Source organism: Pseudoliparis swirei, chromosome 4 (genome assembly GCF_029220125.1).
Source record: "Pseudoliparis swirei isolate HS2019 ecotype Mariana Trench chromosome 4, NWPU_hadal_v1, whole genome shotgun sequence".
Taxonomy (NCBI): Eukaryota; Metazoa; Chordata; class Actinopteri; order Perciformes; family Liparidae; genus Pseudoliparis; species Pseudoliparis swirei.
The window spans coordinates 28,640,147-28,662,481 of record NC_079391.1 but is presented as its reverse complement, the minus strand read 5'-3'; the positions used below and the strand labels follow the sequence as shown (position 1 = coordinate 28,662,481).

General features: G+C 44.4%; 1 protein-coding gene across 2 annotated transcripts in view; it reads left to right on the top strand.

Moving 5' to 3' along the window:
* Positions 1 to 1,171: 1,171 nt before the first annotated feature.
* The window catches only part of coro2ba (coronin, actin binding protein, 2Ba), a 46,657-nt gene continuing 25,493 nt past the window's right edge, over positions 1,172 to 22,335 (top strand). The window contains exons 1-2 of one of the 2 annotated variants that reach the window (XM_056413730.1): positions 1,172 to 1,186; positions 1,485 to 1,598. In XM_056413730.1, coding sequence (XP_056269705.1) covers positions 1,584 to 1,598 — 15 coding nt within the window. In that variant the 5' untranslated portion in view covers positions 1,172 to 1,186; positions 1,485 to 1,583. Of the gene's footprint in view, positions 1,187 to 1,246; positions 1,599 to 22,335 lie in introns of those variants that run through there. The other variant, XM_056413729.1, reaches the window with a different exon arrangement.

Here is a 22,335-nt window from a genome sequence, read left to right as displayed (position 1 = left end):
TGGATAACGGCCATCATGTCATTCAGAATGGATCCCTTCGGTCTCGGTGACCTTCACTCCAACACTCGCGGTGCGCACGCACGTGTGCAGATGCACAACACAAAGCCAGTATTGTGGGTTGCAGCCACTCGAGAAGAGTCTCACACAGCGATGGGAAGTTCAGCCATGGTAACTGAGTTGGAATCTTGGCCGTCTCTCTGGCGGCCCTCGATTTTACACAATTAGTATGACAAAGATGTGTTCCTCTTTTGAGAGCGGCTCGGTGCCTTTGTGCTTCTATGCTCGTGTCCTTTCTCCTCGTGGGATTAAATACTTCACTTGGATTTAAGACTTAAAGCAACATTTACATTTACAATTAAGAAAGTAAATGGTTTGGACATCCTACATGTGCTCAATTACAGTTTGCTCTTGCACGATATTACATGATACATCGCAAACGTGCACCTGTGTGCCAACATTGGTGCGTTGTACATTATTGTATTCCACTCGTTTGTGTTGAACAAAAGCTTTGAATTATATTTTAATTAATATGATGATAACATTTCACATTGCATTGATTTAAACAGCAGAATGTGGTAGAATTCTATCAAATCAATGTAAGTCCACTCAAAATCGGACAATACTATTGATTGATTGCCCTAGTTTAGGGTTAGACTAAAGGATACATGCACGGGATTGTGTGAAGGGCATGGAGTTAAACAGTCAAAGAGGTCCTCATAAGTATAGCTTTACAACTTGTACCTTGTGTGTGTGTGTGTGTGTGTGTGTATATTCTTATGTGTCCATGTTTATGTGCCTACCTCCCTATAATGTTTTCACTAACTAGATTTAGTGTAATCTGGTCTGCAACCATCTCAAATGTTCTTGGCTCCTCCCATCAGTGCCTCTGTCACTCTCACACACCCACAGATCCACACACACACACACACACACACACACACACACACACACACACACACACACACACACACATGTACACACACCAGATGACGTGCAGCTAGCTTCATGCCTAAGCAGCAGACTGCGACACGGCGTCCACCTTCCTCTCTTGCTCCCTCCCTCCCTTCCTTGCTCTCTCTCTCTCTCCCTCCCTTGCTCTCGCTCTCTTTCTGCAGTCCTCTCCTGTCCCGAGCAGCACTGCTCCCGCCTCCTCCTGCAGCCCTGCCTGACTGCTCATCAATAAGCTGTATGAGCCCATCGCTATTCATATTGCGAGAGACGGGAGAATGAGAGAGCTGGGCAGCCAGACGTTGTGTGCATCGTCAGTGTGTGTGTGTGTGTGTGTGTGTGTGTGCGCGCGCGTGCAGTCGGGGAGTGAGGGGTGTATCCTAGCGGGGAGCTTTTCCGTGTTGTAGTAACCAACCGGCTGCCAGCCACTACTTCACTGCAGCAGCAATCAGCCCTTTCGTCCTGAGCGAGACAGACACACTAACCTGCCTGTCCCCTCCTCTTTTCCCTCTCTCTCCCCCTCTCTGCATATTCAGCAGAGCTGCCCTCCTCTCCTCCTCATCACTCTGCCACTCCTGCGGCGTTGCTCTTTGCTTGAAGGGGACACTGGCCTGCTCCTCACCCACTGATTCTGCATGACTGTCACAAAGGTAAGACGGCTCTGGATGGGGCGCAACTTTCAGCACGTCACCGGTCATTTGGTCTGGGGATTATACGGCAACGGTTATTTAGGCTGTTATTCCTGTGTGTGTGTGTGTGTATGTGTGTGTGTTTGGAGTTTTTGAGTAGGGTTTGGAGTCGCCTGAGGATGTATGTGAATGTGTGTTCCTTTATTAGAAATGCAGTCTGACGACGAGATCAGGATCAACTTCTGTCATTGCACTCTGTGATCTGCAGCCCATGACAGAGCGGCAACAATTCATTCTGGGTTGAAGGATTTTATTGATTGATTTTACAGTATCCGTGTTGGAGCTATCAACTTTATTTAGATGAACATAAATGAAACACCGTGGCTTGACATTTGACAACTGTTCCTTTGAGGTGCTGTGGTTGTTGTATATGATTCTCTTTCAACCTCAGTTATCAGACATACTGCATGTGCTGTTGAGAGATGTAGTGTTATTGATTATTTGTGTACGGTTTGATTGTTTACGGTATTTTCAATTCTCTCTAAGAGCTGCTGTGCAGGTCGGCTCATTTGTTCGCTAGCAGCTGCAGGGAGTGAAGTGTATCGCCTTAAGCCTCACAGTGGCTCTGATAAATAGTGATTTATTACACTAATTAACAGAAATATTACCATTATGATATGCAAATTGTGCCAGACAGTGGATTTCTAAGTACTTCACAAGAAAACATTACTTGAGGATTTCAGATTTTGTCAGTGTTTGCTTCAGTCATATTTGTGGATTTTCCTTGACTTCTTGGATTGTACCTTATTATGAATAATGTAATAACTGTTCATTCTCACGCATTATGGTGACTCAGCCAACCATTTAGGGAAGTAAAGTGGGTGTTGGGGTCAGGCATATAGCAGTCTGGTTGAGAATGTTCTAAATCTTCTGAAAGTGGATATAAGTCAATGAAGTGTCCTCATAGTGACGCCCACGAATATATCTGTGTGTGTGTGTGTATTTTAGCACTCTCAAGCTGATCTTAAAGTAGGCGTGTCATCCTGCTTGGTTGACTGAGTGTGTGTGTGTGTGTGTGTGTGTGTTGGTGTTTGCAGTCTTTAACACTGCAGCGGCCACTTAAATCCTCTTTATCAATTAACCGAGGGAGAGCGACGACAAAGAGACGGATAAACGGGAAGAGATCCGGAGAGGAAATTAGCACACCTACTCCCATGCTGAGAATTAACCTGGACCGAAATAGAATGACCCACGGTCGACACAGGACAATGGCCTATTTACTCCCACTGACGGGCACACGTCTGCCAGTTCCACGCAAACTTTCTGTTGGTACAGAACGGCATAGTTTATATTTCCAGCCCGCAATAAAAATTCACAGATGACCGCTTTCCAAGTACACCGTGGCTGTGTGTGTGTGTGTGTGTGTGTGTGAGAAAGCTATTGTGTGGGAGGTGAGTGTGCTGCAGCGTAGGTGGACGTTCCCCACTACGAGAGCTGGAAGAGGAAAAAGGTCAGGTGCTTGTGTGTTGGCACCGAGCCAAACTCCAATCTGACTGTAGACAAGGCCAAAGGCATCGCAGAGAATTCTAATGAATACGCGCAGATTTTTTCCTTCTTCTTTTTGTCTTTGCCTGCATTTTGATTTCCTACCTGCAATTATGGAATGTAAATGAGGAGGTGGGAGTGAAGAAACAAAAGAAGCGTGCTCTGTAAAAGAGACCACGTTACAGTAGTACCGAGAAAGATAATGGCCGTGTGGGAGCGGAGGGAGAGAGAAAGTGTCGAGGGAGCTGATTTCGTGGCTTTGCCTGCCAACAGCGGAGAAGTCACCTTGAGAGGGAAATGGGACAAGAGCTCCTGTGCTGACGGGGCTGAACGGCCGTTTACCCCTGAAGCACATACTGACGACGTTCTGGAGACGCCTCTTAGCATTACGATATAGATTTACTACGATGTGCAGCTCAGGCAAAATATGAATGTCGTGTTGGCTTATGAGCGCCAGCACTTAAACTAAAAATGACAGAAGTAATGCTTCCTGGAATGTCTCTTCAGTCCAATTAGCATGACCATATGCAAAAAGATAAAGTGTCTATTGGCTTTCAGTATGTTACAAGCTGCTTTTTTTGTTGTTGCTGTCAAACATTGTGCAAAAAACTACTCAAAAAGTGGAACAAAAGGAGGAATAAATAGTTGATGCATTGACAAATTGAAATATTTCAATCAGATTTTCCCTCAAGAGATGCTACTAGGTTGGTATTGTGCTCTTTTAAGGGTCTAAGCATGCATGTGATGTATTGCACGGGAAGTCTGTATGAAAATTCCAATCCCAAAATATCATTATGCAATCACATGAGGATATTTAGTGAAAAACAATGAAATTATATAAATGGTAAATGAAATCTGTTCTGCAGATGTTGGTCCAGTCTTCTGTGTTCCTGACGTGAAACATTTTCACAGTCAAGTGTTGAAACTTGTTTGTTTTTTAATGTAATTGTTCTTTGCTCCGCTTCTGGAAAATAAGCTCACCTTGCATCATGATACATCTGTATTTACACATTATTGAAGATACAGTAGCTAGTTATTAGTCTATCTCTTATTTATAATCCCTAAATAATTAGTTTTCCAGAGCAGACATACGGAAACCGATGAATGTTAAGCTGGTGGATGTGGTTCAAACTGTGGCTCCCAAAGTGCCTGCCATCTTGGAACTTATCGAAACGGAAAATCATCACATAAAAAAATTTCCAATAAGAAATGATCCCGCAGCTATGACGACAGCTCAACTCACTGCTGCCGGTCGTCATAGTAGCAGCTTTCAGAAACATAGTGACGGCAACCGACGGAGAGATTTGACACTGCAAACGGAGCTCAGAGGACCGAATTTTTAATGCTTGTTGGGGACCAAAACCTATCCATCAGTGTCCATTTGCTGGGTGCAGGTTCCCAGCGTCATACATGTGGGATGTGGCTCTCATCTCTGGTAAACATGTCAACAGGTCAAGTAACTGACCTGCAGGTTGTGCTCTCTCTCCCCACCACACCAGACACTGGGCACACAAGACTGCTGCTCCTCTATTTTACAGTCTGTACACATACGACACCCCTGACCTTTGACCTTTGTGTATTGTGTACACATTGGAAACTGCTCTTGACTTTGAAGAAATAAAAGAAGTTAAACCTTTCTGTTGTATTAGGTTTGTATTTTTGGTTCAGTTATATATTTTTCAATCTTTTATTGCCAGTGGTTATGGATGTTATTTGAGTTATTATTTATATGACATCTAAAATTGTTAACATGATAAGCAAACTTCTGTTTGAAGGGATGACGTGGTCTAAAAGGAACCACTGGTGTGAGATATGTCGTCTCAGAAGGTCCCTGAGACGTACAGCGTATGTATTTATTATTTAGGTGAGTTTTATTATATAGGTCAGTGTACGTTTAAATCCACGTCTTGCTTTGGGACATTACAAGCCTTCCTGGGCCGATTCCTCCGTGAGACAAGAACATAAGCTCTTTAGCTTTTTAATGTAGACGCTTCACTCTGTTGGCAATATCTTATTTTGGCATGGATGTTTATCTCATATGTTGCAACCAAATATCACGATAACTCAGATTATACATCACAGTTGGTCAAATACATGAGGGGGGATGGATTATCAACTTTGCCAAATGCTGCCTTAGTGATGGGACCAGGACTTTTACCACTGCTGAAGACTTCCTGAGGAGATGGATGATGCAATACTTACAGTATAGTAACAACACATATACAAACTGTATTGAAATAATCACTAATGTGACCAAAAATACTGAAATTAAATGGGTAGATTCCCATCAAATGAAGGCTTGAAGCCCAGAAGGCTAAAATACATTTTCTAAATGATACATCACCAAATATTGTAGGGTATGCATGTATTAATCTGGAGGGATGTACGTAGTAAATACAAAAAAACATAAATACCTAAATAGTGTTTTTGCAAAAAACTATTCCTCTCTGAAATCCCTTTTGATTTCCACATCTTTGGAGCCTTGTGTCGTCTCAAAAACACAAGTCTGCCATCAAAGGCTGTTTTGAGGCGCTTGCACAATGGAGAGGTTATTTCAGGAGGTCTCAAGCAGAGCGGAGTCCAAAGGCTGAGCCTCTGTTGCAGCTTCATAGACTGTCTGTGAAATACCAGAAGACCAAATAAATTTAGTGTACTACAAAGAAAGAAGAATCATAATCGTGACAAATGATGTGACGAAGCACTGGCAAAAAAGTTTTTAAAAAGTGTAATTATCGTGTTTTATTGATTAGAACACTCTTTTGTGTAAGTCTGAACTCACACACATGAGAGAAACCAAGACGGCAGACAACTTACATTTCTTCTAACAATAAGGCAAACTCCCTTTTCATAAAACCTGTGACGGCACACCCACAATGAACAAAGAATACCACATTGCTTAGCCGTGTGCCTGCTGGTAATGCTGAGGACTCCCCTTAACAATGTTAATACACTTTATTTATAGCATTGTTTCAACACAATGTGTACAAATCATAAAATATATCATATAATAACATTCAGTACTCGTCCAAAGTGATTTCAAAAAAAACTTTCTGGCTTAGTTTTCCCATTAATGCATTTCATTAATCGGGACTACAGATGAACAATAGCCTCTTGGCTAACTCTGACACATTTACAGAAATGTGTTATGAATGTGCACTGTCCCTTATAAACCAAAGTAAAAAACAAAACAAAATGAAAACAATACATGAAATATGAAAATGCAAAAACATAAATGCGCTTGATTCTCCTGAAACAGCAACACCGTGTTGTTTTTTGTTGCGCGATGATTTGAATTCTTGAGCAGTAGCTCCTCCCCCACACAACTCACACGCGTCAGCGTTTCCACGGTAACGGTTCCTTTATGTGACGTCACGGAGCGCAGAACCAGAGTTTGTAATAGGAGGTGAACGCCACTAGTCGGTTGTAGATTCCTGGAGAGGTAGAGCCCATGGAGGGCCGCCACAATGTACGATTCCCGTCGACATGCTGGTGCCTCGTGTTCGCGTAGAGCTGGCGGGACTCGGTGGAGTTGGTGCACTGCTTCATGTCGATCCACATTTCCGGTGGACGACGAGCCTCGGCAAAAGTGTGCGGGTTATTAGTTTCTCCTAGACTTCGGCCGGGAAGGCCGGCGAGACGCGATGCCGGCGAGACAGCGTCGGCCCGAGGCGCGCCGGCGAGGCGCGAGGCGCCGGACGCAGCGAGGGCCGCCCGGCCGCCCAGCGCGACCGCGGGGAAGCCGGCGCCGAGACGGCGACCGGCGCGCGGCGGCGTCGCCCGCGGCGAGGGACGCCGGGCGGGGCGCCGCGAGCGGCGGCGGGCGCCCGAGAGCCGCGGCCGGGAGGAGGCCCGGCGAGACAGCGTCGAACGGGGACGCCGGCCGAGGACGCCGGCGAGACGCGATGCCGGCGAGACAGGACGCCGGCCGAGGACGCCGGCGAGACGCGATGCCGGCGAGACAGCGTCGAACGGGGACGCCGGCCGAGGACGCCGGCCGAGGACGCCGGCCGAGGACGCCGGCCCGCGGGTCGGACTTGACTCGAGCCGTGACTTGTAACGAGCACGAGAAGTTTGGGGCAGATTCGACAAAGTCCAGTTGAGCCAGTAGGTGGCGCTTTGAGTCTGTGAACATATTCATTAAAAAAAAAAGTGATGAAAAAAAGATGTCTTGTCCTGGAATCGATCACGCATCTCCGGGCGTCCAGTCAAAGGCTGTGTCTACTACCGCGCACTTGAGCACTTCGAGCACTGACTTTCAGTGTTCGAAGTGCGCCACTGAAAAAACCAGCAGAATTCAGTGCACTGAAAGTACCCGGATGGTGCACTGCAAACGGGCAAAACATGTAGTGTAAAACGATGGACACTACTCGCTCTAAACGGCCGCCATCTTGGCGACGTAGCGGAAGAGGAGGAGCCCTTTCGCCAGCTTTTCATTTTATTTCTAAAACAATGGCGGACAGCACAAGCGGTAGACCACGAAGCTACAGACCGTAAATGTAAGTATCAGCGGTAATTACACATTGTACTGGTATTACAATGTACTACTAACATGCCATTCTCAGATTAGTGATCATACCTAGGTAGCATTAGATGCCATTGGATCTCCATGGCAGTTATGATAAACTAGCTGGGTAATCCACCACCCGGCCAGTCCGACGAAGGTGCACTTTTATCGGACACTTTCCGCTTGACGAGCGGGGGCAGGTCGGCTCCAGGCGCTTGCTCCAGCGGCAAGTCCGACGACAGATAGCTATGTCAGTCATCGGACAGTGTTAAACAACGGCTGTTCTGTTAACCAATCGAAATAGCAATTTTAATAATGGATTAACAATGGATATGCTCAGTTTAATAACGGGTTAACATGACACCGCGAACGTTTGCACACACGCTGCCCGATAATTAATACCGTTACGATAGCTATCTAAGCTTGTCCTTCTAGAAATAATTGTAGCTTTCAATCATCGTTGTGTTGTTTTTTTAATGTCGTGTATGTATATTAATTTAAATGTAATCGTGGTCTGGGACAGAGCACTGAATGGCTATCCTCTTTCTGTTTCCTGTTCCAGAGACGTTTCCTGGAGGTGCTGGTGCTGGTCCTCTGCTGCCCTCCCGACATCTGCATCTGGCTCCAATGACCTCTGGCATCTCACATCCACCTCCAGGGCCTTTAAGAAGATGGACCGCCATCGCGTCTTTAGTATCCCGAAGGACCTCTCCACAACACACGTCGCCTTTGACAGGCAGCAGTTGTAGCTTGGAGGTGGACAGGCTGCCTGAAGGGGGTCATGAGGCAGATGGGTTGGGACAGGCAGGGGGAGCCACCATCCCCAAGGATACAGTATCCTGGTGGAGGGTATGACTGCTCATAGAAGATGGGGCTGTTATTCAGGACCCTGGCATCATGCACTGAGCCGGGGCGGGCCTGTCGAGGCCCTAGCCACCACCGATTTGCGTCGTCACTTCCGCCAAGTGCGCGGTAGTAGACACAGCCAAACACTCATCATGCTGAGCTATAGATCTAGCTGGATTACAGGCAGCCGTAGGCGGTTACATTATTTTGGGCACGACGAGGGAATGAATGTGCACCGTTGATCAGGGGGGGCGTAGCCGGAGCGTAGTTCAGCACAGACGTGACATTTTCTCAGGGATTTTGTTCTTTATTTAATGTGTGTTAATTTTTACGATCATTGTTCTGTTTATTTGAAAGAAATTCAATCTTGCAGGGCAAAATAGCGTTTGAAAGTTGAAATTCCGTTTTCGTGCAAAATCGTTTTTAATTCTTTCTTTTGAGGGGGGGCGGGGGGGGGGCGCGCCACGAGTGAAGCTCGCCTAGGGCGCCAAATGTGCTAGGGCCGCCCCTGCCCGGAGGCGCACTTAGCTCCGTGAATGTCTCCGACTACGTGAAGGACTTCCACATCCAGCGCCACGTGAGCAGCAGCAGCCAATTAGATTCATCAACAGCGGAGTAGCTCAGCGCTGATTGGCTCTCACAACGCAGCGTTCCGTCTCTCCCTCCTCTCTGGTTTCTCCTGCGCCGCTCTGCGCTCAAATCTACTCCGTGACTTATTGAGCGCCGTAATAATCGCGCGACACAACGAATCGATAATGAAATTCGTTGCCAACTATTTTAATAATCGATTTTTATCGATTTTATCAATTCGTTGTTGCAGCCCTAATTCAATGTGTAAAGTGTTCATCTGGTCTGCCTTTGTTTAAGAGAACATCACAGAGAGGTGGAAAGGAAACGTTAAAGACAAAGAGCTATAAGATACAACGAGGGCCCTTGACTGTGATATCACAGTTGCATGCGTTATGTATGTTCATCCATGAAAATGATTCAGTGTTTGTAGTCCTTATTGCAAAAAATGTAGCCAGTCAACAGAAAAAAAGCCTTTTTGACCAGGTTTTTCAGAAGATCAAACTGGTGTTTTTGCACGTTTTAAAAATTCGATTTGTTTGCAAGATCAATCTAGAAAGTTTGTCCATTTACTTCCATTCTTTTTTTTTATTGGACATTTTCTTGCAGCACCAGAAGCTTGCTAATCTGCAGAATATTCATTCTCTAAATCTTTTGGCTGTGGCGTGAAGATAAGTCTCATATTAAATGAAAGAACAAAGAATCGCATGTTTTTCTTGAGTGCGATGCTTAGTGCTGTTTTCAGCAGCATAGCAGAAAACTGCCAACACAGCTAGCACATCAGGGCACAGCACGGGGCTATCACCACTATATCTAGACACTCACTTCTCGTTTGTGTGTGTGTGTGTGTGCGAGGCTGGGTGGGAGGGCACGGATGTGAGTTGCCAGACACATTATGTGTAGACGGTTGGATAACTTCCATTACGACTAAAACGGTACAAAGCGCAAACCTGCTGTCTTGTACCCTGAAACTGTGAGACTGTGTGTGTCTAAATCCTCAATTCTGTTCGACTTCATCTCAAAGCAGCTCAATTAAACCCTGCAGCTCACAGCTGCCCCCTTACAGAAGATAAAAGTGGCGAGAACAAACCCATACAGTAAAAAAACTACTTCAGTTTGATCAATAAAAGACCACTTGTGTCCTCCAACAGCGCGGGAGTGGCAAAAGAGGCGAGCGCATAGCATCGACCGTTGCCCCGCGTTACCTTCCTGTCAGTTTTAGTTTGGGCTCAGTCCACAGGGCTCGAGGGAGAGGCATAATGGCCTCAGCGGGACTCCCCTGTGCGAGACACTGACCTCTCCAGAAGGCCGAGGTCACTCGACCCCCTCGGCTGCCAAACCACCTCCAGCCAGAGACGTCCGGGAAATCAAAGCGCCGAAGGACTGAACCATGTTACATATTCAAAACCAATTTCTGAGCACCTCAGAAACTATTTAACTGTGCCACAAAAGCAGAACGGCAAGCTGCTGGCAAAAGTCCAAGAGACCATTCAGACTGTTCCTTTGAGGACCCCTTTGATTAGGAAGCTGTGATTTGAACAGCAACCCTGAAAATGGTCCAGTTGTTTTTGGTTGGATACCACAGAAAGAGCAGTGCCAGGGCCGAGGAGGGGGCTGGGGAAGGGGACGGAGGGACCGAGGTGAGGAGGGGGAGGACCGGCATCTGGAGTACCCCTTTTTGTTCCTTTAGACACCGGCCAAAAGGCTGCCCAGCTACTGCGTGGTGATAAATGATCATCTGGTCCCAGAGGACGTCTATGTGTATCCTCATGTGTGTGTATACCTATACTTTAGAGGACCCTTTATAACTATATTCATTTTCTGGCTTATAACTCCAAACTAACTAAGCGTAACCATTTGCACTGAGCCCCTAATCTCAACCCTAATCCCAATTTAAATGCATCCCTTAAACTAAAAGCCTATCCCTCAAATAAGATTGCTTTTTTATAATGCTTTTACCCATTAAAGACACCCCCAAATGAATGCAACAAAAAAAAGGTCGGATTTGATTTGAAGTGATGGAGACCTGCTGCCGTCAAAAACTGTTTATTTTTGTTTATTTTTGTGGCTTTTTATCAAAACTCCAAATACTCCTCCTGCACATGAGGGTCTGAGATTTTAAAGCCCAGATGAGTGCTGTAAATATTCTCTCCTTGCTCAAATTTCTTGATTATATAGGTCTAAAACTCAGCCCTCTCAAACACACACACACACACACACACACATACACACGTATAGCTGGTTTCCTTCTGAGGCAAAAGCTTGATATTTAACCATGCTGACGTGAATTCTATATAATTCAAAGGAGCATTCCAGCTGTGTTAAGTGTGTTTGCAATTACATATCTGCAAACACCCCAATTATGAAGGAGGCCCACTCTGCTCCGATGTCAGGCACACACATGTGGTTGGAAAGACGCCTGAAAGCCATTTTCGGAGTGTTTATGGTACGGCTTCTGCTTCAACTGTAAGGCTGGTCAGACCCTCGGAGCATAAAACGATTCAAGATACGTTGCAGGATATAAACGCTCTGACAAATGTGCTTTTATAACGATTTTATGTCCAATCAAAATGGAAGATAAACATTTTCTGTGGACAGGCTGTGCCCGTTTAGGCACACTGATCCACACTCATGCGCTCTTGAATTTTTTACTCGGGGCACCTCGCCCACCATACATCTTAAGTGAGTCTGACTTAGACCGCTGGCCATCTGTCAAGTTCACTGTTTCCCCGCACGCTAAAACGCCAACCGAGCAACCCGAAACCTGCCAAGACTGCAGCAGGAAAAATACACAACGGTACTTTAGCAGATTAGGAATTCAAGATCCAGAATTAAGCTTTTCGGTTTCTTAGATTCACTGTAAATGGTGCAGATAAAAGAATTAACACGGGTGAGAGCAAGTGTGTGTGTATGTGTGTGTGTGTGTGTGTGTGTGTGTGTGAGAGAGAGAGAGGAGGGATGGGGAAGACAAAAAGTGTGAGAAGAAGGAGGAAAGTTGTGAGAAAGCCACAGAGAAGCATTCTCCACAGGAAGACATTCAGATCTCATGAGCTCATTGCCTGTCAGAAAGCTTCCTATGCCACTCTCTCTCTGTGTGTGTGTGTAACAACTGTACTTTTCAAAATTTTTGTGAAAAGCCTGTTTCCAAAGGAGTTGGAAAGAAACTCTTCATTCCATGTGTCACTGCATAACTCATTCCATGTAAAAGCTTTCACACAGTCCGGACTCTCTCCCCAAAGTAGGGAGCTCGTGGCGAGAGAAAAAAGCGTGCACTGGGGATAGCTTTGTTGTGGCTTTTGTTGGAGAGAAGTGTTCATTTTTTGGATTCCCCTTTTGGGAGGTCGATGAAACAAAAGAGGAGGCAGGAATGTGAAATTATTTCTGAATATCCTCCAACGGAAATAAAGATCCAGGGGAGAGTGACCACTATGAGCATCCCCTTTCCCCTCCAGCTGAGATTAGATGCACATCCCATGGAATGTGTGTGTGTGTGTGTGTGTGTGTGTGTGTGTGTGTGTGTGTGTGTGTGTGTCTGTGTGTGTATTATTCATGTTGTGGGGACATAAATATGCTAATACAGTCATATTGTAGAGGTATTCGCCTCACTTTTGAAGACAAAATTCACATCCCCATAATGTAAATCATTAAAAAAAAAAGTGGAATACTTGGTTTAATGTTAGGCTTGCCTTAGATTACGGTCTGGCTCAGTCTCCAGGAAATGAATATAAGTCAATGTAATGTCCTGGAAACCCGACTATGTGTCGTGTGCACAATCAGGACGTAGGATGTGCTTCCTGTTTGTGGGCCCCGGGGCCGAGGCAGTAAGTGCATTGATACAGGTGGATGTTTTGCTTTGTATGTGTGTATGATTGTGTGTAAGAGGATGTGTGCTAAAAAGTTTATTGTACTCTGAGGCTTATTGGTGCCTGAACGCCCCGATTCTTTATGTTATGATGTCATCCAAATAATCTGTCCAGAGGATTCCCCAGTGTTATTGTTGCTCCTGTTTGTAATCTTCCTGATGCAACTGTTAAAAAAAATAGGCTACAAGTACATTTCGTTGAGCAACCAAGTCTTGCTGGATGACAATAAACGATCCTTGCATTCTTGAAGAGGCCCATCATCTGGTACTCATACCTGAGTGTGATTACTTTATCCCAAAGAAATTTCGGGTTAAACTAGAAAAATAATTTGCATTCATGAACATTTCTTTTTTTCACCCACATTTGAAGTACGATTTAATATGCGTTGAAATTGCACATATGTTTTGCAGAGTTGCTCACTCTCCAAGGTGGATTCAAACCCGGTGATATCCATCCTTTGTTTCTTTTTCTCAATCTCTAATTTGTTCTTCCGCCTTTCTTGTAAATGTCCTGTTCGTCTTTTTACGTCGAGCAGTCTTTGTCTTTATCTGGCTTTCCCTCCTTGGGGGTCCTACAACTCCTGTGTCCATAACAACTGAGTTGCAGGGACACTAGAGGCTCTCTTGTCAGATTGTAAGGATGTGATTTATATCAGAAAACACAACGACATACTGATGTTTCTATTATATTGTCCATCCCACGTATAGCAACGAGGGTAGGCTGAATAGCTCATGCTTCTCTTCTTATCAGACTGGTGATGTCGTCAGTGTTTCCAGGTCTCAGAAATGACTCGACATTGTCGTACCCGATAGAAAAAATGTCCATAAGACGTATGTATTAAAATGGAATCATCCCCAGAAACCAACCCTCCCTTTTAAATGTCCCTTTGATATAAAATAATAATAATAATAATTCAAACTTATATAGCGCTTTTCTGAATACACAAAGACGTTTTACATGGGGACAGACAGTGACAAACATTTAAAAAAATAAAAAATGGAAAGACAAAGCAAACAAAACAAACAAACAAGACATATTGGTAACGGAAAGAAAGGAAAGCAAACTGTAGACGCTGTATGGGTCGTATCGGAGGCAGGGGTCTAGCAGGTGAACGCGAGGTGTGTTTTGAGGGCTTGCTTAAATGATGGTAGAGTGAGAGCCTATATTAGTGAGTGAGAGCCTATATGGAGCTCTTTTAGTTTAAATAGTTCAGTTTGGTGAACACAAGCCCAGAGGAAGGAATGCTCTCTGTATTTGTGTTGCGTGTCACCACGGTGGCGCTCGGTGAAGCTGCAGCGGTCGATACACGTCATCCACGCGGGCCACAGGAACAGCCGCTGCCTGGTCGGGAGGCTTGATGGAAGCGTCGTTGGAATCTGCTCACATCAATTCATCCCACGTCATTCCCCACATTCCCAGGCCGGGGGCCGACAATAGCGCCGCTGTATAGGGCGTATTCACGTGACGTCAGAATCTCAATCGCGCCATCTTGGGGTCCCACTTATTAAATGTCAGAAGAAGTTGACCTGGCTATCGTGTCCGCTGTTTGATTATGCGAGAGCCCAGCAACCTCATGTCCTTCTGCATTACCAAAGAAAGATTTCAGCGGTTGGAATTGAATATTTGCAACGCTTTTTTACCTGATTTTACTCGCTCCACACTTTGTGGTTAATTCGCTAGTTACCAGCACATAGCCCGGTCACATTCCTGTAAAACAGTTTTCATTTCCGCTATCGACCATGGGACATTAACAACTATTTCTGCGTTATACTTGTTGTGGAAATACCACAAATGTCGGAACATCAAGCGCCCCGTGTCTGGGTTCATATATGATCCGTAGTCGCACAGCTCCGCCTCCAGGACGAGTGTCTGATGAAGCCGCTTCCAGCTCCTTCAGGACCAGCAGTGACTGTTTGGCTGGCCGTGCTGAGTGCTGTTCCCATGGAGACAGTGTTTTATGTTACCTTGAAATGAATCACAGAGTAAAGGCAGACATCGCCCGACGGAGTTGCCATGTTCATGGCTTCCTCCCAAGTTTCCATCCACAGTTCCTTTTGCGCAAGTGAAAGACATTGATTTTCGCTCGGCGAAAAAAGCAAAAAGAGATTATTGACGAGAGTGTGTCAATGGAAACGTGCCCACAACCCGATGCATCAACAGAAACACATGAGAACAGTCCTAACGCTCAGACGCCGAGTGAAGCTGAAGTAGATGCATGACAAGTTGAAGTAATAGCCTCTTGTTGAGCTGATAAACCCATATTCTGAATCATTAGTCCCACATCCAACAATGAGGCACAGTATAATCACAAGGCACACCGCTTTGAACTGAAATCGTGTCTCTTTCAGGATATAATAGTCATTTCTCAGGGAAGAGCGGCATACAAGCAAGCAAAACAATGCCGTGGTGGGACCCCAAGATGGCCGCCAGAGTTTGTTGTGGTCACGTGAGTGAATACGCTCTATAGCGGGCCGTTGTTTTGGTTCCTCGCTCGCTCGTCAACTCCCATTGGAGACGTGCTCCGTCAACGGGATTTGTTTATTTCTTCGCACGCCGCCGGGTGGTCGGGTGTGATGTCTCGCTGGTAAATCACAGGTTTGGAAGCACGAGAGATATCACATTTGGACCAACAGACGATGGATTCGTCTTTACACCGACGGTCGAGAGCCGAGTGCACAGAAGAGAGCAATGAGCGGGGAGTGGGGCAAGAAGGACGATAGCACCACCCACACACGTGCTCTCTCTCTCTCTGCCTCTCTTTCTCTCTCTAACACACACACACACACAGACACACACACATCCACATGCGAGTTCATCAGGGTCAGATTCAGCTGTGTGTTTCGCTTATGGGCACTAATAGCAGTGTAAATATAGATATCACTCTCTCTGTAGCCCGAAGTGCATTTCCTTTCTTCATGTGCTTTTCTTTCCTACTACATGGGACCACATGTACCATATTTACTAGAACCATTCTCCAAGCTGTGCTGTGATCTGTTCGATGCTGCAAAAGAAATATTAGATGCACAACTGTAGCGCGTATACAAATGTCTTTTAAAGGTAATTAGTCATGCTGGTTGATTGTTCTGAGCATTGTGAAGGTGCTTAGTATTTGTCTCAGACCTTTGTGTGGGCTGTGAGATGACACTGCATCACTAGGTTTGATTTATACTTGAATTAATTTCTCACAGCATGTATCTGATTCTTCCCTCAGAGTTTTTGCCACATACTTTCTTTTATGAGAAATTTAAAATGTCAACCGGTCCTCACATTCGGAGAATCGGTTCTTAATGTGTGGATCGCCGTCACTATGGTAACAAGGGTATGCCTTTCTGTCTAAAGGGGAAACGGTGACGAGAAACAAAGAGCCGTTGCAAAATTAGAAATCATACTTGTGTAGTCATGTCAAATATGAACTGTATTCTCTGCTACTGAATATTTGTCATTCCTATTCATAGAGCTTTTACTCCATTGTTTTATGGTATTAATCAGACATATTGATACATTGAAAGAAGATTTAATCACATGCTTGAGGCTACTTTACAAAGACGTTGTGCTGCACCTGCACATTCCTTTCAGGCCTTCTTTTAGTTTGACATTGTGAATTAAAAAAAGGGAGAAAGGGTTGACTCTACGTGGCTCTCAACATGGTGGAGGCAACAAATGATGCTAACAGCACGAACAGTGTAAACAACGGCAAAGCTGCCGACAGAGCTACCAGTGTGTACGTGAGGGGGAACTGACGGGGAATATGTTAATGCTCTAAAACCACATTTTTATAATCTTGTATCGAATTTGTGTTCGGGAGCTCAAAACACTGTTGATGAAATAGGACAACAAAATCCCTTTGCTGAGGGAAATCCCACGGACAGCACATTATTGTATGTAGACCGACTGCATGCATTTCTCAGCGTGTTATTGTTTGCTGGACGGACTCACCAGCTGAGAGTCAGCTGTGTCGACATTCCGGCGCTTGGCTTCTTCCCCGTGGGAGGCGACTGCAGCTGAGGGGTTTTCTGGGTCCACGCTGATGTGCCGAGTTCATTTATTTATACAGAGGGTTCGTGGAAAGAGATGAAGTAGAAAGATTTGGGTTTATATGATAATTGGGTAAGGTTATGCAACTAAACGTTAGTCTAGGGCAGGCTGTCATCACGATTGAAAAAGGTTCAAAGTATAATTTTTTAAATATGTTGTCATTAATATTGAACAACTTTCCATGTAAATGGGTTGTTCATAGTTCCGATCCCACTGAGAGGTGACCCCTCATCCTGGGCTCTTTGCAGTTTTCAGCTCGCTGTTTTTTTTTTGGCAGGTGAAAAGTTGTTTGACCAATTTTAGGAACAAAATATATCTAATGAGCCTATGTTGTTCTGTTTCTGCTGCACGTATAAGCATGCAGTTATGTGCTAACGCATCATTTATAAGACATCTCTTTCCACATGATGGGAGGTGAAATTATATTTACGGCCTAAAAAAAAAATCATGCACTTCAATCAATTTGGTGGTGTTTACCTTTATTTATTTTTTAAACAGTTAAGTTGAACAGCAGTTGGCCAGAATCATGTGAATCTCATGAATAATCTGCCAGTGAAGTATTTTAGTTATTTTCCTGCAATTGAATCCGTTCCCTGTGTCAGCCTGGCAATGCTTGGGACCGTGAAGAATGGGAGCGGTGGTCTGCTAATGAAGGATGAAAAGATATTATTCTACATAATCAGAGGGGGGAAAGCTCTTGTGGTTTTGAGTGGAAAGGTGCTGAGGATAGCGGCAAACAAAGGAAATACAGCAGGTCGAAGGAAAAGATAGAATGAGAAGCTTTAATGTTCATCTTTATTTTAAGTCTTCAAATACATCCTCCACACAGCCCTTATCTTCCTGCTGCTCCAGAGCAATGCAAGGTGATGCTGGTATCCATTGATTATTAACCTTATGCCACTGTAGAACTGCAGGCGGTTTGGACTGGAACATATATTTTAAAGGGAGCCGCTGTGTCGCCACACCAATGAAACCACAGAAAGATTGCCAGTTCATCTGGATGAAACCACCAGGAGAGATAGCATGAATCTGGTGGGATGCTTAACTACTGCATGGCCAGGGATTTCTACAAATGTTACCAACATTAATTTGTTGTCAAGCCACCTATTTAGCTGTATTTCTTGTTGCAGCCTGTGCAGAAGTCTAGTAGTCGCTTGTTACCTTCGCATTGAAAATGTGGAAGGTTATGTTTTGATCGCTGTGTATTTATTTATTGATTTATTTGTATGCGTGTTACTCGCATAACACAAAAAGTATTAAACCGAATCGCATGAAATTTGGTGGAATGATTGGTTATTATCCGGGGACCATTTGATTAGATTTTGGGATCAATTGGTTCAAAGGTCAAGGTCAAGGTTATGAAAAGGTCAAAATCTTATTTTTACCATAGCGCGGTCAATTTTTATCCAATTGACATGCAACTAATGCCAAAATATTCATAATTCAATGCCCAATCTTGTGATATGCGAAGGTATGCGCTCTACCGAGTGCCCATTCTAGTTATTTTGTTGTAAGTTGTGTTGTATATAAATGACTTTAATAAGTAATTTAGCCCAGTGCAGCCCATAGGAGTCGCTATGATGTTAAGAAGATAGGAAAGACCTTCATGTGTGTCACGTTTTTGTATATATGTTGGTTTATATTTATTTTCACAATAATGCAAACAACAATAAGTGGTTCGGGCATATGAGAGAACTTAATTTCTGCTTGTGAGCAATACACATGTCACACTTCTTTACACTGCATTAAGAGGATCCGTCTCACTCTGGTGTCTGACATGTTTTTCCCATGCTAATCAGTTATGGTTATATAGGATAGAAGTGTATTCATACAAACACAAATTGTTGTGCAGCAGTTGCAGTACAGAGTAGAAAAGAGTGCACATATGAAATATCATTAACAGTGATAATATGAGATTCAATTTAATTTATTTTACTGAACTTAACATATCCGTATCAAGAGCTCTCTAGAAAGCTCACTGGTAAGAAGACATTTGTTTGACGCTGTTTAAAAATGTACCTACTGTGTAGCATTATTATGTTTGAACACTACTGGAAAACACTCATATTCACACAAAATATTTGATTTAAAGGACAACATCGTCATAAAAATGCAGCTCTTAATATGTCTAATAACTGTGTACTCTGATTTACAACATCACTGATCCGTCTATCTGTATTTCTGCTGCAACCACTGTACTACACAGAGAGGAGTGTGGTAAAGATTAAACCCTAAGCTAAAGTATTACTCTGGAAGTGAGCAGATCCAGCAGGGAGTAGATGGTGCCAATAACCAATCCCTTCTAGAATGACGGCCAAAATTAAATAGTAGTCCCCGTGGAGGATAGTGAAACGAGGTCTTGGGTAATACGTGTGCCTTTTTAAACTGGGACACGTCGGCCTACTGTCGGAGTCCAGTTGACGGGCTGGCGAGTAAACAGATCAATGCAACAGACTGGAAAGATGTGCATGAGTGACCATAGATTGTCAGGTTCTTGTGACGGGGTGAGGCTCAGGCGCAGAGAGACAGGCTGGACGCAATATAAATAACAAAAAAAAGGCCCTCTTTAATGAGGCAAAACAGTTTACAAAAAAGCAAGGTCCAAAAGGGGCAGGCAGAGGATCGTCGGTCAGGGCAGGCAGGCAGGCAGGCAGGCAGGCAGGGTCGAAGCAGGCAGGATCAGATACGACAGACAGGACGATGGGAAAAAGACACGGAACTAGAGACGACAATCCGACAGCAGACAAGGGAAAGACTGACACAATATATTGGGGGGGAAACAGGTGTACGACATCAGACAGTAACGAGACAAGAGTGGTTGAGGGCAGGTGCAGGGAATTAAACAATTAAGACAGAGAAGACACAGCGGAGACATAGGAGACATGGAACACAGGAGAAACAGAACAGGGTGTTACATAGATGGACATCCAATTTATTAGCTAGACAAACGCTGTGCTGCCGATGCGAGAGGCCGGCTCTTCTATAAACTTTCTTAATATATGGAACAAAATATAATAAGCATATGGAGGCATATGGATGTAGGGTGGCGGCTGCAGTGCCGTGGTTTGGTTTATGGGGGTGAGCTCACCAACTGAGTGGCTCCTCGGAAATAGGTCAAATTCACAACACATTAACCTTCACCCACATTTGGTGGGACTGACATTTCAAATGTTGCTTAACAAGCTCACACGTGTGTGCAAAGGCGATTACTTTTCCCTTCTGGGTGTGTGTCTGTGTCTGTGTTTGTGTGTGTGTCTTTTTCTAGAAATCTGAGAGACAATATTGAAGAGACACTGTATCAAATGGAGGAGCATGCAGGAGTGCATATGCTTTAAACAGCACTCCTCTCAACACACAGTACACTGTCGCCATCTTCACACATGAGCGTCTCCGGCTTGATTTCTAAACTATAATTGGAGTTTAACCTGCTTACTGCGGTAGAAAAAACCCCATTAGAAGTCTTTCGTCACCACCGCCGCTCTGGATAAACGTGAACATCTGGACTTTCCCTGCCCCCACTTTAAACCTGGCAGAGGTGCCAACGTTTGTCTCTCACAGATGTGCCCTTCCTTGTATCCTGCCTATGATAATAGACTGTGACATGTGACATCATTCATTTGTGTTGAAGAACCAACAGAAGGAGAACAATCCTGTGGCCCAATTAGCCCTCTTAACATCAAGAAGAAGCTTTATCTTGGTACGCTCTCTTAAATGTTACTGCTTTATTTATTTATTGCCGTCCTCTCTGGCGACTGAATTTCTTGTCCAAAGCTGACCTTTTCCAAATGATACATTTATTTATAATATTGAGTGCAAGCACATTCTGCATTTCTTAGAACCTGTCGTTACTCCTTGGAATGCTCCTTCAATGTGAATGAACTATCCATCTATTCCAGGGGTCGGGAACCTATGGCTCTTCTGGTGACGGCATATGGCTCCCAGACAATTTTGAGTTGAAAAAAAAGAAATCTCTCTTTATATTATTTATTTATTATACATTAAAAATACTTCATGGCTCTCAATGAAATATATTCAGAAATATTTGGCTTTTATGGCTCTCCCAGTCAAAAAGGTTTCTGACCCCTGATCTATTCCATCCATCCATTATCCAAACGGCTTATCCTTCTTTAGGGTTGCGGGTCAATCAACTAGTCCATTAAATTGTGAGTAACTACAAAGAGATTACAGAGAACTGACCTTGTGCTCTGATATGACATTGACGTAAGGTTCCTGTCCATGGACATTCGTTATCTCATTGCACTGGGTAACCGCATCAGACAAATGGCTCTATAATGCCCTTCCGCTACTGGTATCCGGACTCTGCACCTCCTCTGCGTCAGTTAATCAAGAACAAAAATGTAGATCAAGAAAGCAGATAGACCATGAGATGTCCATGCTCCACAGAGGATGAATTCCTTCAATGCCGGATGCTCAATTTCATGTTGCAAGACTCTTGTGGCAAAACGTCAACACAGTATACTGTATATCATAATGTTTTGGGGGATTTTTAAAAACATTTGCTGTTCGCAAAGAGGTAACAAACTTTACATTTTAGTCCCACCGCCCAGACTATAAATATGCTGTTATGTGTCAGGAACGTTGCAGCTTCTATAGCAACCACCACCGAGGCTTTAGACTGCTATTCTGTATGTGTTGTGTCTCTAATGAAAACGTGTGTTTTGTAAGTGTTTTCTTTTTTTGCACCGAGATCGGAAGACTTTCTATTGGGTTGTTGATCACTTGATCTTTCTGATTTAGTTCCTTCCTGGATTAATTATCCGAGTGCTTCATGTCTCTCCAAGCAGTATCACATAAATGATGGGAGGATCTGTATTCTAGCTGCACAAGTCCTTGTTGCCAAGGTTCAGTCGGCCACTGTCTGGAACGGAGGAGTCCTTGGCCAGGCAGATGGTCTGGCCCTCAGCTTGGCCACTTTCCCTGTCTACGTTCGCTTTTTCACGCTCATGCATCCAATCAATTCTGCGAAGGGAGACAGAATGATAGGAAGAGATAGTGAGAGGACACAGCGGAAAGAGAAAGTACACGAGTGATACATCGAGGCGGTAGAGATACCAAACGGGTGTTCAGCCCATCTGGTCATTGACACACTTGAGCAGGATCGACCGCAGCGTAACTTACGCTACTGACGCAATGTGATACAACTCAGTGACACAACGTCACAAACAATGCTGTCAATTAAAATATGGCAACAATTTTGCTTTCACAAGGATCACAGAGGCCGAGTAAAAGTCCTTTGTCTGTTTGAGCCATCGACCACGCCTCCCTGCCGCCCCACAGTGGACTTTCGTTTTTCTTAATACTACCTTTGAGCGTCTAAAAATGATGCAAAGGGGTTTCCATTGGGATAAGTCGAAATGTCGGGCACCTTTTCCATCTT